Source organism: Rhinopithecus roxellana, chromosome 8 (genome assembly GCF_007565055.1).
Source record: "Rhinopithecus roxellana isolate Shanxi Qingling chromosome 8, ASM756505v1, whole genome shotgun sequence".
In the NCBI taxonomy this organism is placed as follows: domain Eukaryota; kingdom Metazoa; phylum Chordata; class Mammalia; order Primates; family Cercopithecidae; genus Rhinopithecus; species Rhinopithecus roxellana.
In genome coordinates this window covers 42,113,812-42,128,963 of record NC_044556.1, presented here as the reverse complement: position 1 = coordinate 42,128,963, position 15,152 = coordinate 42,113,812, and the positions used below count along the sequence as shown (strand labels likewise).

Below are 15,152 nucleotides of genomic sequence, written 5' to 3'. Positions count from 1 at the left end.
AGAAACCTTACAAAAAGTATTCAGGCATGGTGGCATGCGCCTGTAGTTCCAGCCACTCAGGAGGCCGAAGTGGAAGAATCGCTTGAGCCCAGAAGGCAGAGGTTGCAGTGAGTCGAAATCGAGCCACTACACACCAGCCTGGGTGACGGAGTGAGACCTCATCTCAAAAAATAAAATAAAATGAAAATGAAATGAAATAAAATAAAATAAAATCTAGCTGAGACAGGTTAGGTGGTTTGCCTGAGGCCATACAACTAATAAATGGCCTATCCATATTAGTTGTATTTGGCTCAAACTCTTCATCTGTCTTATGATCCCATTTGCAGAGAGCTCTCACTTGGTTATAGATAATACACAGTTACCAGTGATAAAGCAATATAAACCCAATTTCCTAATTTGTAAAATGAAGATAATAAAACTACTTGCTGCAGAGAGTTGCTGGGAAGATTAAATGAGTCACTATAGATGTGAAGTGCTTAAAACTGTGCCAGGCATATGGTAAGTGACAAGAGTTGATATTGGGATTTTTTCAAATTATTATTATTATTTTTTTTTTTTTTTGAGACGGAGTCTCGCTCTGTCGCCCAGGCTGGAGTGCAGTGGCCGGATCTCAGCTCACTGCAAGCTCCACCCCCCGGGTTTACGCCATTCTCCTGCCTCAGCCTCCCAAGTAGCTGGGACTACAGGCGCCCGCCACCTCGCCCGGCTAGTTTTTTGTAATTTTTAGTAGAGACGGGGTTTCACCGTATTAGCCAGGATGGTCTCGATCTCCTGACCTCATGCTCCGCCCGTCTCGGCCTCCCAAAGTGCTGGGATTACAGGCTTGAGCCACGGCGCCCAGCCATCAAATTATTATTATTATTATTATTATTATTATTATTATTATTATTATTATTTGAGACAGAGTCTCTCTCTGTCACCCAGGCTGGAGTGCAGTGGTACGATCTCGGCTCACTGCAAGCTCCGCCTCCCAGGTTCACGCCATTCTCCTGCCTCAGCCTCCCGAGTAGCTGGGACTACAGGCGCCCGCTACTACGCCCGGCTAATTTTTTGTATTTTTTAGTAGAGACAGGGTTTCACCATGCTAGCCAGGATAGTCTGGCTCTCCTGACCTCGTGATCCGCCCACCTCGGCCTCCCAAAGTGCTGGGATTACAGGCCTGAGCCACCATGCCTGGCTAAATTATTATTTTTTAAAAATTTGAAAAAAAACCACTGAGTTTGGAGCCAGAAAAGCAGGGGTCTACTCCGACCTTCATTATCTACTTCCTGGTCCTCCTTGGCAAGTTCCTGGGCCCTCTGGCCCTCAGTGGCTCATCTGTAAAATGGGCTCTTCACCCTCCTGTTTCACCCACAGAGTAGGAGTGGCTGCCTCTTGGTCAGCCCTGCACAGCTATTGGCTGCAAGCGGCAGGTTTGCCTGATACTTCTTTTTGTCCATAGTGGAGGCGGGATGTGGTAACAGAGACCAAGACTGTGGAGCTGGTGATTGTGGCTGATCACTCTGAGGTGAGCCAGCTGGCCCCTGCGCATCCTCCTCCCCCCACACTGCCCTGCCGCCTTTCATGTCACCTCTCTTGGCCTACAGGTCCAGAAATACCGGGATTTCCAGCACCTGCTGAACCGCACACTGGAAGTGGCCCTCTTGCTGGACACAGTGAGTGCTGGACAGGGCAGCCCCCACCCCAGGCCCCTGACCATGACAGCCCCTCTTCTGAGCCCCAGCTCTCTTTCAGTTCTTCCGGCCTCTGAATGTACGAGTGGCACTAGTGGGCCTGGAGGCCTGGACCCAGCGTGACCTGGTGGAAATCAGCCCAAACCCGGCTGTCACCCTCGAAAACTTTCTCCACTGGCGCAGGGCACATTTGCTGCCTCGATTGCCTCACGACAGTGCCCAGCTGGTGACGTAAGGCCCAGACCCAGCCAGAGAGGCCAGTCCTGTCCTGGCCAAATTCACACCCCTTCAGCACCCTACCTCAGCCCCTGAAGCTCTGACCACCGTGGCTTCTGCCCTGAACTTTGGCCTCTCTGTCCCACAGTGGTACTTCATTCTCTGGGCCTATGGTGGGCATGGCCATTCAGAACTCCATCTGTTCTCCTGACTTCTCAGGAGGTGTGAACATGGTGAGTTATTTCCAGGTCTCCTCCTCATTCCCAATTCAGTTCCTCCCAAGTGTGGTAGCATTTATGCACTGAAATCCCTCTACAAAGTTGCCCAACCCCAAAGCTATGGGTATAGAGGGTGGAGGTGAGTGATGTGGCCTTTGCAGTCAGGGAGCCCTCGCTTGTGGTCAGCTCGTCACAGTGTACACAGTCATCCCCTGTGCAGTCTTCCCATTTCTTGGAGGAGGGTAGAAGGCAGCTGAGGCCCAAAGAACAGAGGTGATCTCCAAGGGCCCACAGTGAGGGAGGGGGACAGAGCTAAGCTAGAGCCCAGGTTTCTGCCATCCAGGCCTGGGTTCTCCTACTTTAGAAGCAATTCAGGAGGGAAGCAGTGCCTGCTGAGTGCCCTTGAGGTCAGACATGGAGGGAACAGAAGCAGAGAGGGTGATCTGGGCATTGTGGTGGAGGCAGGCTGGGACTGGACCTGCGGTATCCCTCCCCAATGACAGGACCACTCCACCAGCATCCTGGGAGTCGCCTCCTCCATAGCCCATGAGTTGGGCCACAGCCTGGGCCTGGACCATGATTTGCCTGGGAATAGCTGCCCCTGTCCAGGTCCAGCCCCAGCCAAGACCTGCATCATGGAGGCCTCCACAGAGTGAGTAGCTGCAGGATGGAGAGAGCGGAGGGGCAAGGGGCAGGGAGAGGCCCCCAGCCCCAACCTTCCTTGCCACCCTCCCCAGCTTCCTGCCAGGCCTGAACTTCAGCAACTGCAGCCGACAGGCCCTGGAGAAAGCCCTCCTGGATGGAATGGGCAGCTGCCTCTTTGAACGGCTGCCTAGCCTGCCTCCTATGGCTGCTTTCTGTGGAAATATGTTTGTGGAGCTGGGCGAGCAGTGTGACTGTGGCTTCCCAGATGTGAGCCCCTTTCCCAAAGCCTCGCCCCACTCACTTCTGTGCCTTCACCCTGGCTCATTAGCCCTCTCCCAGCCTCCTGAGCTCCTCTCGGGTTCTGACGGGACTTCCCACCCCTCTCCTACTTGCCATGTCTGTGGGGACAGCACATGGATTGTTCGTCTCTAGCCCTTGCTTGCTGTGTAGTTCTGGGCATCCTTCTGGTTTTGGCCTGTGGGAGGAGGAGGGCTTGGAGGGAGGCTCACAGGCCCCACCTGCTCTGATGCCTGGCCCCCGTGCTCCTGCCCACAGGACTGCGCCGATCCCTGCTGTGATTCCTCAACCTGCCAGCTGAGGCCAGGAGCACAGTGTGCATCCGACGGACCCTGTTGTCAAAATTGCCAGGTGGGTAGAGACTAGACTGGCCACCCAGAGCTCACCTGCCGGGGCCAAGGTGGAAAGGGTCATTCTGACCCCCTAGCTGGATTTGCCCAGTGCCCACACTGATGCTCATCCACCCTCGACAGCTACGTCCATCTGGCTGGCAGTGTCGTCCTACCAGAGGGGATTGTGACTTGCCTGAATTCTGCCCAGGAGACAGCTCCCAGTGTCCCCCTGATATCAGCCTAGGGGACGGCGAGCCCTGCGCTGGTGGGCAAGCTGTGTGCATGCATGGGCGTTGTGCCTCCTATGCCCAGCAGTGCCAGTCACTTTGGGGGCCTGGAGCCCAGCCCGCTGCGCCACTTTGCCTCCAGACAGCCAATACCCGGGGAAATGCCTTTGGGAGCTGTGGGCGCAACCCCAGTGGTGGCTACGTGTCCTGTACCCCTAGGTAAGTGAGGAAACCTGGCTCCTCCTTTGGGTTTCTGGGAGTCTTGGCCCTGCTTCTACTAACCTGTGTGCCCTTCCCCCTCTCCCCCAGAGATGCCATTTGCGGGCAACTCCAGTGCCAGACAGGTAGGACCCAGCCTCTGCTGGGCTCTATCCAGGATCTACTCTGGGAGACAATAGATGTGAATGGGACTGAGCTGAACTGCAGCTGGGTGCACCTGGACCTGGGCAGTGATGTGGCCCAGCCCCTCCTGACTCTGCCTGGCACAGCCTGTGGCCCTGGCCTGGTGAGCAGCCTGGGTGGGCAAGACCAGGTGTGAGAAGGGACATTTGAACCATAGTGATGTGCCCAGACTTCACCGTTTACCAATGTCAAAGGCAGGGACTCCAAGGGAAATCAGTTTCTTACTTCAGATGGAGCAAAGTCCTATCAACCCACTACGCGCCGGGTGTGACCTCAACCTTTTTGGCCTCCCAGTCCCATTAAAACTCTGTAGGAATCTGATCCAGGCTTTTCTCTCCCTGGGTCAGGTGTGCATAGACCATCGATGCCAGCGTGTGGATCTCCTGGGGGCACAGGAATGTCGAAGCAAATGCCATGGACATGGGGTGAGCTGGGATGGGGGAAGTGGAAGGGGAGCAGAGAGCCTCTAGAGAGGAAAAGGATGCTGGGCTTTGGAAACAGATATATCTGGGTTCTAATCCTTGCTCTACTACTTCCTAGTTGTGTGACCTCAGGCTGGTTACTAACTTTGCTGAGCTCAGTTTCCCCACCTATCAAATGGTTATAATAATAGTATCCCCATCCAGGGCACATGAGGTGAGTATGAAAGCATCTAGCACAGGCTGGGCACGGTGGCTCATGCCTATAATCACAGTTTTGTTTGTTTGTTTGTTTTGTTTTGAGACAGAGTCTCGCTCTGTTGCCTAGGCTGGAGTGCACTGGCGCGATCTCAGCTCACTGCAACCTCCGCCTCCCAGACTCAATTGTTTCTCCTGCCTCAGCCTCCCTACTAGCTGGGATTACAGGCACCCGCCACCACACCCAGCTAATTTTTTATTTTCTTTTTTTGTTTTTGTTTTTTTTTTTTGAGACGGAGTCTCACTCTGTCGCCCAGGCTGGAGTGCAGTGGTGCGATCTCGGCTCACTGGAAGCTCCGCCTCCCAGGTTCACGCCATTCTCCTGCCTCAGCCTCCTGAGTAGCTGGGACTACAGGCGCCCGCCACCGCGCCCTGCTAATTTTTTGTATTTTTAGTAGAGACGGGGTTTCACCGTGGTCTCGATCTCCTGACCTTGTGATCCGCCCGCCTCGGCCTCCCAAAGTGCTGGGATTACAGGCGTGAGCCACCGCGCCCGGCCTTAATTTTTTATTTTCAGTAGAGATGGGTTTCACCATGTTGGCCAGGCTAGTCTCAAACTTCTGACCTCAAGTGATCTGCCCGCCTTGGCCTCCCAAAGTGCTGAGATTACAGGGGTGAGCCACTGCACCCAGCCAAATCACAGTACTTTGGGAGGCCAAGGCAGGAGGATCACTTGAGGCCAGGAGTTCAAAACCAGCCTGGTCAACATAGTGAGACCTCGTCTCTATCAAGGAAAAATTTAAAAATTAGGCCTGCTGGTGCACACCTGTGCTCCCAGCTACTTGGGAGGCCAAGGCAGGAGGATTGCTTCAGCCCAGGAGTTCGGGGCTGCAGTGAGCCATAATTGCACCACTGCACTCCAGCCTGGGCAACAGAGTGAGACTCCATCTTACTTGCTGTCTAAAATAAAACAAAACAAAACAAACACAAAGAAAGCAAGCATGTACCACAGTGCCCAGCACACAGAAGGTGTTCAGTAAGTGTTAGTTTGATCTAATTTGCTCTGGTGTGGATAAAGACCCTCCAGGCTCTCTCTACACATCATACCCAGCACAACCCCTAGTTGTAGAAATGTGAGATCTTGAAAAGCTAGAGACAAGGAAATAGTTCCAGAGTGCAGTGTTCCTCATTGCTCACCTTACACCTCCTAGGTCTGTGACAGCAACAGGCACTGCTACTGTGAGGAGGGCTGGGCACCTCCTGACTGCACCACTCAGCTCAAAGGTGGCATGGGGTTGGGGGACAGGGGCGGCTGGGAGGGCAAAGTGGCTCATGCTTTATCTTTCCCCCTCGGCCCTCTCTTTCTGACCCCCGTTTTCTGCTGGTTCCCTGAGTCTGCCCCTTGACCCCTTCACTCTCCCTGATCACTTGACTTCACTCCCTGCCCCCTGCGCCTTCATGGCTCTAGAGTTCTTAGCCCTGCCCTCCTTTAAACCTGACTTCCGCCCACAGCAACCAGCTCCCTGACCACAGGGCTGCTCCTCAGCCTCCTGGTGTTATTGGTCCTGGTGGTGCTTGGTGCCAGCTACTGGTACCGTGCCCGCCTGCACCAGCGACTCTGCCAGCTCAAGGGACCCACCTGCCAGTACAGGTATGAGCATCACCTCCCTGCTACCACTTCCTTTAACTGGGGACAATGCTGAAGGCTGCCTCACCTCTGCAGCCCCTGCAACCTGGTTCTGAGCCCCAAGCCCCTTGGACCTTAAACTTGCTGACTGCCATACCCCACACCTCCCTTCCCTATATGCACCCACAGCATTTTACCTCACAGCTGTGCCCCTGTGGGGTGGCTGGAGTGCTAGGGCCATTTCTCCCCAGGAGCTCCTGTGCTGGATAAGTGGGGTCTTCCCTCAAGCTAATAAATAACGCCCCCCACTGGCCCCACCACAATTTTACCTATACTACACATAAGTGCCTGCAAAGAAAGGGTTAACCCCACTCAAGGATGGCATAAGGTAGAGAACAGGGTCTGAGGCTGGGCCCTCTCCCTTCTTGCCTTTCCGCATGCATAGGGCAGCCCAGTCTGGTCCCCCTGAACGGCCAGGACCTCCGCAGAGGGCCCTGCTGGCACGAGGCACTAAGGTGAGTCCCAGTTGCCAGAGGAAAGGGACTCCACCTTGGCCGGGCATCCAGCTTGGACCCTGGGGGGTGCACATTAAAGGCTCCAGACTCAGAGAAAGGCTAGCACTGCCCAAGAGTCAGTCAGAGGAGTCAGGGCCAGCCCTGCCCTGCCCTCCCCTCCCCTGGCTACAGGCAGAGAAGCTGAGTCCAGAAGAGTGGGGAGGGCAGCCAGCTGGAGCAGGGGCTGCTGGGCTCCATCCACTGGCCAAGAGGTGGCTTTGAGAGGTGGGTCTATCTGTGCCCCCAGCAGTGACCCCAGGAGGGCACAAGGGCAGTGGTGCTCAGAATGGCCTTCCGTGGGCCCAGGTCACCATGTTAGAAGGGCTGGTGAGCACCCCCGCCCTGAGCCCTCTGCTTGGATGATGGGAGTGTGTGCACACCTCCTCCCCACTTGCTCCCCACCTGCATGCACCTACATAACTGCATGCACAGCACCCACTGCCCTGGGCCCCTGCCAGCCCTCCCTGGGCACTGATCCTTCTCTGCCCACTCTGTCTCTCTGCTTCCTCTTCCCCCTCTGTGCCCATCTGCCCCTCCTGCCCTCTCAGCAGGCTAGTGCTCTCGGCTTCCCGGCCCCCCCTTCCAGGCCGCTGCCGCCTGACCCTGTGCCCAAGAGACTCCAGGTAAATCTGGGCCAGGGCCCGCCCTGAGCCAAGGCAGGTGGGAGGCTTGGTACCCAACTGCAGTTCTCATCCCTGCTCCCTGCCAGTGGTGCTCTTCATTAGGTGATCGGGGTGCCCCTCAGCCTTCAGACACTCTGAGCCCCAGAAGCAGCAAAGGGTGAGCCTCCTGCCTTGGTTTCTACCACCATCTGGTGGTCAGTGGCGGGACTGCAGTCGGCCAGGGACCCCGCGGTTGACCTACACCTTCCTCCCCTGAGACATCAACTGGCATGCCTCCAAACCCTCTGCGCATGCCCTCATTCTCTCCTGCCCCCTGGCTGACTTTGCATGTTGACTTGAACCCCTCTGGGGAATCTCTATGCATGTCCACAGCCCCTGGTTATGCTCTCACAGCCACTGCCCCTCTCTCTGTTCAGGCTGAGCTGGCTGACCGACCCAATCCCCCTACCCGCCCTCTGCCCGCTGACCCGATGGTGAGAAGCCCGAAGGTAACGGTGTGGGGAGAGAAGGGCACGGCCTCTCCCCCCATCTAGGGCTGTGGTGCTGGTAGCCATGACGGTGGTGGCCGTGGCGAGATGCCCCCTCAGTGCATGAGGGCACATATCCAGGTGGTGCCTTTAATAGTGACAGGTTTGTTTGCAGACAAGGGTGACCGATGGTGCTGCCCCCAAGCTGGTGTTCCCCAGCACCAGTGCGTTGGGGGTGGGCAACATGACACCCCCCCACCTAAGCCGGCCTCCTGCCTTCTCTCCCTCAGTCTCAGGGGCCAGCCAAGCCCCCACCCCCAAGGAAGCCACTGCCCGCCGACCCCCAGGGCCGGTGCCCATCCGGTGACCTGCCAGGCCCAGGAGCTGGAATCCCGCCCCTAGCGCTACCCTCCAGGTAGGAGGAGCCCTGGGGATGGGTGGGCAGGGCGAGTGACCTGGGGGAAGGGGGTCTCTGACCCTTTTTTCTCGGCTTCCCGCACTCCAGACCGGCGCCACCGCCTCCGACAGTGTCCTCGCTCTACCTCTGACCTCTCTGGAGGTTCCGCTGCCTCCAAACCGGACTTAGGACTTCAAGAGGCGGGCGTGCCCTCTGGAGTCCCCTACCATGACTGAAGGCGCCAGAGGCTGGACGCGATGTCTTAAGGCTCCGGGCACCACCACGCGCTGTCAAGCAGCACTCTAGGGACCGGCGGCATAGCTGCAGCTGGGGTTTGGGGAGCGGCTGGGGGTTGGAAGGGGTTGAGGGAGGTACGCACAGCCTGTCTCTGCTCAGCTGCAATAAACGTGACATCTTGGGAGCGTTACGCAGTTTGTCTGCTTCTAGAAGCCGGGTCGCTCCTGCTGCGGTTCCAGGTCTGGCCGCCAGGAGACGCTGCTGCCTCAGATGAGGGCGGGCTGTGTGGGGCGGGAGTACCAGAAAGAGTCGGCGTGTGTCCCGGGATGCTCGCGGCTTCCCTCTGCCCAGACTGGGGTGGCTTTCGGCGCAATCTGTCAAGCCATTGGACCTGCCGTCCTGACTCTGACCACTGGCTGGGAAAAGTGGATCTGGCTGGTGTTCTCAGAGCCCAGGAGCCAGGGCGGAGCGGGGCGGCGGCTGCTCCCACAATCCCAAGGCCGCGCACCTGCCTCCTCCCCCTCAGCCGCCGCCACCTGAGGGATCCGGAACAAAGGTGCTTTGTACAGGCCGCAACCACCTCATTACTTCGTCTTCGGGACTGGGGCCGCGTGGGCCCCCAGCCCGGATCGAAGGTGTGGAGCGGCAAGGGACAGACACCAATCCCAAAGTGAGCATCTAGTGCGCCACCTAAGGCTCTTTAGGGAAGGTGGTCCCAGAAGCTGTGTTGTCCCTTCCGCTTGCACTATCCCTAGATTTGCAAAGAAAACGGGGCAGTATATGAAGGTGGTTGGATAGGCTAAGGTTATGTACCCTTATTTAAAATCTTCCAAACTTCTAATAAGGCAGTCTACCCAGGACTAAAGCAGACACGAAAGGGATGACCTCCCTAAAAATACTGCTGTTGGAATACGTCCTTCCTCCCCGCCCCCTCGCTGTGAGGTGCAGCCTCAGCGGAAGCTTTGGCGAACCCGGCGTGCGCTGCGGTGCACAGAGGGTTAACTGGAGTTGGCGCTGGATGGAGAGGAGGAGACGCGCTCCCATTGGCGGAAAGTTATCCAGGGCGGGGTCTGTGAATCTCCGCACCCCACCCCCCTTTCCACAACCCCCCTCTTCACTTTGTACCTTTTTCGCCTCGACTGTGAAGCGGGCCGGGACCTGCCAGGCCAGACCAAACCGGACCTCGGGGGCGATGCGGCTTCTGCCCCTGCTGCAGACTGTCCTCTGGGCCGCGTTTCTCGGCTCCCCTCTGCGCGGGGGCTCCAGCGTCCGCCACGTCGTCTACTGGAACTCCAGTAACCCCAGGTAGCCGGGCCGAACCGGGCGAGCGCCTAGCCAAGTCTGCGCGCTCCCGGGCTTTGCGCGCGCCCGCCACCCGCTCTGTGCGCGGCGCCGCCTGAAACTGGCCGCGCGTCAGGGCTCCTTTGTTTGAGCCGGCGGGGAAGGGGGAAGGGGGAAGGGGGAAGGGGGAAGGGGGAAGGGGGGAGGGGGGAAGGGGGGAGGGAGGAAGGGGGGAGGGGGGAGGGGGGGAGGGGCGAGGCGCGCCCTGGGTCTCCCCACAGCCCGCATGTGTTAGGGGGCAGGCAGAAGACCCCAGCCCCAAGGGTTGTCTAGGGGGGTCTTGGAGCATGGAGCTGGGGGGGGGCTTTGCCCGCACTCCGGGCTCCGCCCCCCTCGCTGCTCTCCTGGCATCCCCAACCTCCCGCCGGCTAGAGCTGGGGCTGGCGAACTTGAGATCAAGGGAGGGGGCTTTACTCTTGTGAAAGAGCGTGGGTTACTGTCCTGCCCCCTGGGTCTCACTCTGGCTCTTGCTCTGTTTCCGGATCTCATTTGCTATCTCTGCTTTCATCTCTGTCTTTATTGGTCCTTCTGTTTCTTTCCAGTGTCAGCCCTGCCCTTCTAGCCGAATTACCTCTGGGCAAGTCTCGTGACCCTCCTAACCTCATATATCTCACCTGTATAATGGGCTAATAATACCTAGTACCCTGGGAAGTCCGGCGGGGTAAGTGAGGTCATGTATGTGAAAGAAGCTCAGGCTGTACAGATATAAACTATTATTTCTTTCTCTCTCCTGAGCTGCCTGCCTTTGAACCTCAGTATATTTTACTGTTTCCAACCCCCTCCCCAAGTCTCCATGTCTCTTCTGTTTCCCAGCTGTTTTTCTTTCTGATGTTCTACTTGAGACATTGTGAGTCTATTCATTTCTTCACTCACTAACATTTATTTATTAAACACATACTGTGTGTGCCCGGCCCTGTGATAGGTTGCAGGGGATTAACTATATAGATGAGAAGATCAAGACCCTGCCCTCTGGGATTCCACAGACTCTGGAGAACAGGCGCAGGCAGCAGAGCCTGCGTAAAGACAGGTCATTACAATACCAAGTGATAAGAGTTTTTGTTGTCCTTGGACTCTGAATTCCTCTATCTCTGTCACAGACCAATGCTTCTGAATCGCTTGGAGGACCTGTTAAAAATTCAGGTTTCTCACTCCCCAATCTTAAGGTTTCTGGCTCATTCATTCAATCCACAAATATTTATTGAACACTGTCTTGTGCTGGGCACTTTTCCAGGCACGGGGAATGCGGTAGAACAAAACTTAACCAAGGCCCTGTCCTTGCTCAGCTTGCGTTCTAGTAAGTCTGGACTGGCTAAGCCCAGGAATCTTCCTTTCGAATCAGAACTGATACAGGTGGGCCTTGGACCACCCATTGGAAGCTTTTCCTACGTCACGCTTCGCTGTGTTTGTGGTGTGGGGGGGTGGTTCATGCAGCATGTGGTACTGTGGGGAGCAGCCTGTTCCAGCCCTTCCCACCTGTGCTGGCTTCCCCAGGCAGCTCCCAAGAGGTGGGGAAGGGAGTGCTGAGAAGACTGAAGACTAGGTAGTATGTGGACTCCCCCCATGCCTGGCACTTGCTCCTCCTGGCCAAAAAAGGGAGGCACCTAGCACCCACGCCCTCATTCTTTTTTTGTTGTTGTTGTTAATTTTTAGAATTTAGAGACAGGGTCTTGCTCTGTCACCCAGGCTGTAGTGCGGTAACATGATAATAGCTTGCTACAGGAACTCATGGGCACAAGGGATCCTCCCGCCTCAGCCTCCCAAGTAGCTGGGACTACAGGATTGCACCACCACACATGGCATTTATTTATTTATTTATTTATTTATTTATTTATTTATGGTAGAGACAGTCTCACCATGTTGCCCAGGCTGGTCTTGAACTCCTGGCCTCAAGCAATCCTCCCACCTCAGCCTCCCAAAGTGCTGGGATTCAGATACTAGCCACCACACCTGGCCTCCCTCATTCTTTTTTTACCATGATGTTCTTTTCACCCTTGGGTTGAAGTCTAAAGGACAGTGTTCCTCACTTTATATCTGTGTTTGAGGAGACCTTTCCCAACCCCTGTCTCCTCCTCTGTATCTGCAGCTGCACTGTGTACAACTGTACCTCCTGCCTCTGCCCAGCTTCTTCACAGCATCCATCCACCTGACATTGATCAAGCCTGGTGCTGTACCACGTTGAGTGTTGGGCACTGGGGCTAGAGAGGTGTGTGGCAGCTCCACCCTGAAAGATAGGGTGTGGTGACCCTCCTTCTGGCATCTAAGCTGTGTGGTTATGGGCACTGCAGGTCTTAGCCTCTCGGAACCTGTGAATCAATCATCTCATCCATTTCTTGCACTCTCTTTGTCTCTCAAGAGTTGTCAGTCTGGGGACCTTGGGTCTTCCTGAGCTTCTCTGTCGCCCATGGGTGGGGGAGAGGCTGGCAGGGGCCTCTGAGAAGGGGTGTCTCTGGCCTCCATGGCCATGGTGTGGTGCCCTCCCCTCCTCAGCCCACCCCTGTCTTATGCCTGCAGGCTGCTTCGAGGAGACGCCGTGGTGGAGCTGGGCCTCAACGATTACCTAGACATTGTCTGCCCCCACTATGAAGGCCCAGGGCCCCCTGAGGGCCCCGAGACATTTGCTTTATACATGGTGGACTGGCCAGGCTATGAGTCCTGCCAGGCAGAGGGCCCCCGGGCCTTCAAGCGCTGGGTGTGCTCCCTGCCCTTCGGCCACGTCCAATTCTCAGAGAAGATTCAGCGCTTCACACCCTTCTCCCTCGGCTTTGAGTTCTTACCTGGAGAGACTTACTACTACATCTGTGAGTGGCCAAGGGCACACTGGATACCTCTTGGGAAGGGTAGGGAGGGGGAAGGAGAGACCTGGGAAGAGGAGGGGGCTGGGTCTCTAATGTACACTGGGTTGGGGCCAGGGCTGAACTCAGGACTGAGGAGGGAAATGTCTAGTAAGGCGAAAGTAGGAGGAGCTAGAAAAGGGGGCCAGGGAGATGAGAGGCCTGGATGGGGCCTGATACATGGGTGTGGCCCCAAAGTAAGGAAACGCTTTCCAGGGACCTGGAGAGAAGAAAAGCTGGGAGGGTCTGAAACAGTTTGAGGCATACAAAGGGGTGACTCCCTGTGCTAACTTCTTCCCAATTTCCCACTACCCAGCGGTGCCCACTCCAGAGAGTTCTGGCCAGTGCTTGAGGCTCCAGGTGTCTGTCTGCTGCAAGGAGAGGAGTAAGTGGGTTGGGGGCATGGACCCTACTGGCTAATGTGGGGCCTTGGGAAGGTGGGAAGGAGTGAGAAGAATCTAGGAGCATCAGACTCCAGGGGTCCTGGTGAAGCTTCAAGCTGTGGTCTCTTCTCCCCATTTAGCCTTGTGGGAGCTTCTATTGCACCATCCTCTCCCCACTTCTGTTTTGTTTTGTTTTTAGATGGAGTCTGTCTCTGTTGTCCAGGCTGGAGTGCAGTGGCACGATCTTGGCTTACTGCAAGCTCTGCCTCCCAGATTCACGCCATTCTCCTGCCTCACCCTCCTGAGTAGCTGGGACTACAGGCACCCGCCACCATGCACGGCTAATTTTTTGTATTTTTAGTAGAGACGGGGTTTCACCGTGTTAACCAGGATGGTCTCGATCTCCTGACCTCATGATCTGCCCACCTCGGCCTCCCAAAGTGCTGGGATTACAGGCGTGAGCCACCGCCCCCAGCTCCCCCACTTCTTTTTTAAGAGACAGGGTCTTGCTGTGTTGCCCAGGCTGGAATGCAGTGGCACGATCATACTTCACTGCAGCCTCAAACTCCTGGGTTCAAGCGATTCTCCTGCCTCAGTTTCCTGAGTAGCTGGGATTACAGGCGCCGGCAACCGCAACTCACAGCTGGCTAAATTACTTTTTATTTTTTGTAGAGATAGGAGCTCACTGTGTTGCCCAGGCTGGTCTTGAACTCCTGACCTCAAGAGATCTCCTGCCTCCCAAAGCACTGGGATTACAGGCGTGAGCCACCACGTCTTGTGTGGCCTCACTGCACACTTTTTTTTTTTTTTTTGAGACAGAGTCTCGCTCTGGCTCTGTCGCCCATGGTTGGATTACAGTGGTGCAATCTCAGCTTACTCCAACCTCACCCTCCGGGTGCAAGCAATTCTCCTGCCTCAGTCTGCCGAGTAGCTAGGACTACAGGCATGCGCCACCTAGCTTTTTTTTTTTTTTTTTTTTTAGTAGAGGGAGAGTTTCACTATGTTGGCCAGGCTAGTCTCAAACTCCTGGCCTCAAGTGATCCGCTCGCCTCAGCCTTCCAAAGTGCTGGGATTACAGGCATGAGCCATCACACCGACCTACTGTACACTTTTTTAAGCTGGGCCAAGAGAATGGCGTGTCCAGGGGCAAGGCCCTTCAAGGCCTTAGCTGAGTTGGTTGCCTCTATTGGCAATTTTGGGGAGGCTTGGAAGTTGGGGCTTAGAAAGGATGAGGTCATAGATCTTGGGAAGGGATTGGCTGGTTTGGGAGACCCTGGAGGATGGTAAAGGAGGGAACTGCTAATGGGAAGGGGAGGAAGGAGGCTGGTAAAGTGGGAGGACTGATCAGTGCTACCCCTCCCCCTCACAGAGTCTGAGTCAGCCCATCCTGTTGGGAGCCCTGGAGAGAGTGGCACATCAGGGTGGCGAAGGGGGGACACTCCCAGCCCCCTCTGTCTCTTGCTATTACTGCTGCTCCTGATTCTTCGTCTTCTGCGAATTCTGTGAACCAAGCAGACCTTCTCTCTTACCCCAAGGAGCCAGAGCCCTCCCAAGATCCCCTGAAGGAGGGGGATCCTTGCTGCCTGCACTGGGGGTACCCATTCAGACCGACAAGATGGAGCACAAGGGAGATCAGAGGGTCTGAGGTGACCCTTGCAGGTGCCTGTCCCCTCATCACAGGCTAAAGAAGAGCAGCAGACAGCCTTGGACACTCTGAAGCAGAGGCAAGACAAACACAGGTGCTTTGCAGGCTGCTCTGAGGGTCTCAGCCCATCCCCCAGGAAGACTGGGATTTGGTACGATCAAATCTTCAAGCCAGCTGGGGGCCAAGGCTGAAGACCTGGGGACAGGTGGATTGCTGGACCAGGGCAAAGAAGAAGCCCTGCCATCTGTGCCCTGTGGGCCTTTTCCCTGGGGCAGCACCTTGCCCTCCCCACGGGGTCACTCACTTGTCTTCTGTGAAGACGGACTCTTCATGAGGTTGAATTTCATGCCAGTTTGTATTTTTATAAGTATCTAGACCAAACCTTCAATAAAGCACCCGTCTTTTTGTTGCTCTCCCCAA

At 56.0% G+C, this 15,152-nt stretch overlaps 2 protein-coding genes and 1 long non-coding RNA gene across 24 annotated transcripts in view; 2 read left to right on the top strand and 1 right to left on the bottom strand.

Annotated features, from left to right (window-relative positions):
- Positions 1 to 8,722, top strand: part of ADAM15 (ADAM metallopeptidase domain 15) — a 12,143-nt gene extending 3,421 nt beyond the window's left edge. For 5 of the 21 annotated variants that reach the window (XM_010364636.2, XM_030936221.1, XM_030936220.1 and 2 more), the window contains exons 7-23: positions 1,442 to 1,507; positions 1,587 to 1,655; positions 1,735 to 1,904; positions 2,038 to 2,122; positions 2,611 to 2,759; positions 2,845 to 3,019; positions 3,308 to 3,400; positions 3,523 to 3,827; positions 3,918 to 4,113; positions 4,358 to 4,435; positions 5,839 to 5,911; positions 6,140 to 6,278; positions 6,700 to 6,769; positions 7,357 to 7,431; positions 7,848 to 7,919; positions 8,189 to 8,313; positions 8,404 to 8,722. In XM_010364636.2, coding sequence (XP_010362938.1) covers positions 1,442 to 1,507; positions 1,587 to 1,655; positions 1,735 to 1,904; positions 2,038 to 2,122; positions 2,611 to 2,759; positions 2,845 to 3,019; positions 3,308 to 3,400; positions 3,523 to 3,827; positions 3,918 to 4,113; positions 4,358 to 4,435; positions 5,839 to 5,911; positions 6,140 to 6,278; positions 6,700 to 6,769; positions 7,357 to 7,431; positions 7,848 to 7,919; positions 8,189 to 8,313; positions 8,404 to 8,446 — 1,983 coding nt within the window. In that variant the 3' untranslated portion in view covers positions 8,447 to 8,722. Of the gene's footprint in view, positions 1 to 1,441; positions 1,508 to 1,586; positions 1,656 to 1,734; positions 1,905 to 2,037; positions 2,123 to 2,610; positions 2,760 to 2,844; positions 3,020 to 3,307; positions 3,401 to 3,522; positions 3,828 to 3,917; positions 4,332 to 4,357; positions 4,436 to 5,838; positions 5,912 to 6,139; positions 6,279 to 6,699; positions 6,770 to 7,356; positions 7,589 to 7,847; positions 8,062 to 8,188; positions 8,320 to 8,403 lie in introns of those variants that run through there. The other 16 variants (XM_010364646.2, XM_010364645.2, XM_010364644.2 and 13 more) reach the window with 10 other exon arrangements.
- Positions 1 to 9,892, bottom strand: part of LOC104663474 — a 20,040-nt gene extending 10,148 nt beyond the window's left edge. Inside the window, exon 1 of the long non-coding RNA XR_748143.2 lies at positions 9,658 to 9,892. This is a non-coding gene — a long non-coding RNA (uncharacterized LOC104663474). The remainder of the gene's footprint in view (positions 1 to 9,657) is intronic.
- EFNA4 (ephrin A4) lies at positions 8,847 to 15,152 on the top strand. 2 transcript variants are annotated; one of them, XM_010364651.2, is made up of 4 exons: positions 8,847 to 9,837; positions 12,385 to 12,671; positions 13,021 to 13,089; positions 14,623 to 15,152. In XM_010364651.2, exons 1-4 carry the CDS (start codon positions 9,413 to 9,415, stop codon positions 14,730 to 14,732), a joined length of 891 nt encoding a protein of 296 aa, XP_010362953.2. In that variant the 5' UTR covers positions 8,847 to 9,412; the 3' UTR covers positions 14,733 to 15,152. The 2 variants fall into 2 exon arrangements, with proteins under 2 accessions (XP_010362953.2, XP_010362952.2); XM_010364650.2 differs by having other exon boundaries at positions 14,457 to 15,152.

Coding starts and splice junctions, on each gene's coding strand:
- EFNA4 (XM_010364650.2), top strand. CDS start 9,413: ATGACCTCCCTAAAAATACTGCTGTTGGAATACGTCCTTCCTCCCCGC. Junction 9,838..12,384: donor TGGAACTCCAGTAACCCCAG/GTAGCCGGGCCG, acceptor TTATGCCTGCAG/GCTGCTTCGAGGAGACGCCG. Junction 12,672..13,020: donor AGAGACTTACTACTACATCT/GTGAGTGGCCAA, acceptor CCCACTACCCAG/CGGTGCCCACTCCAGAGAGT.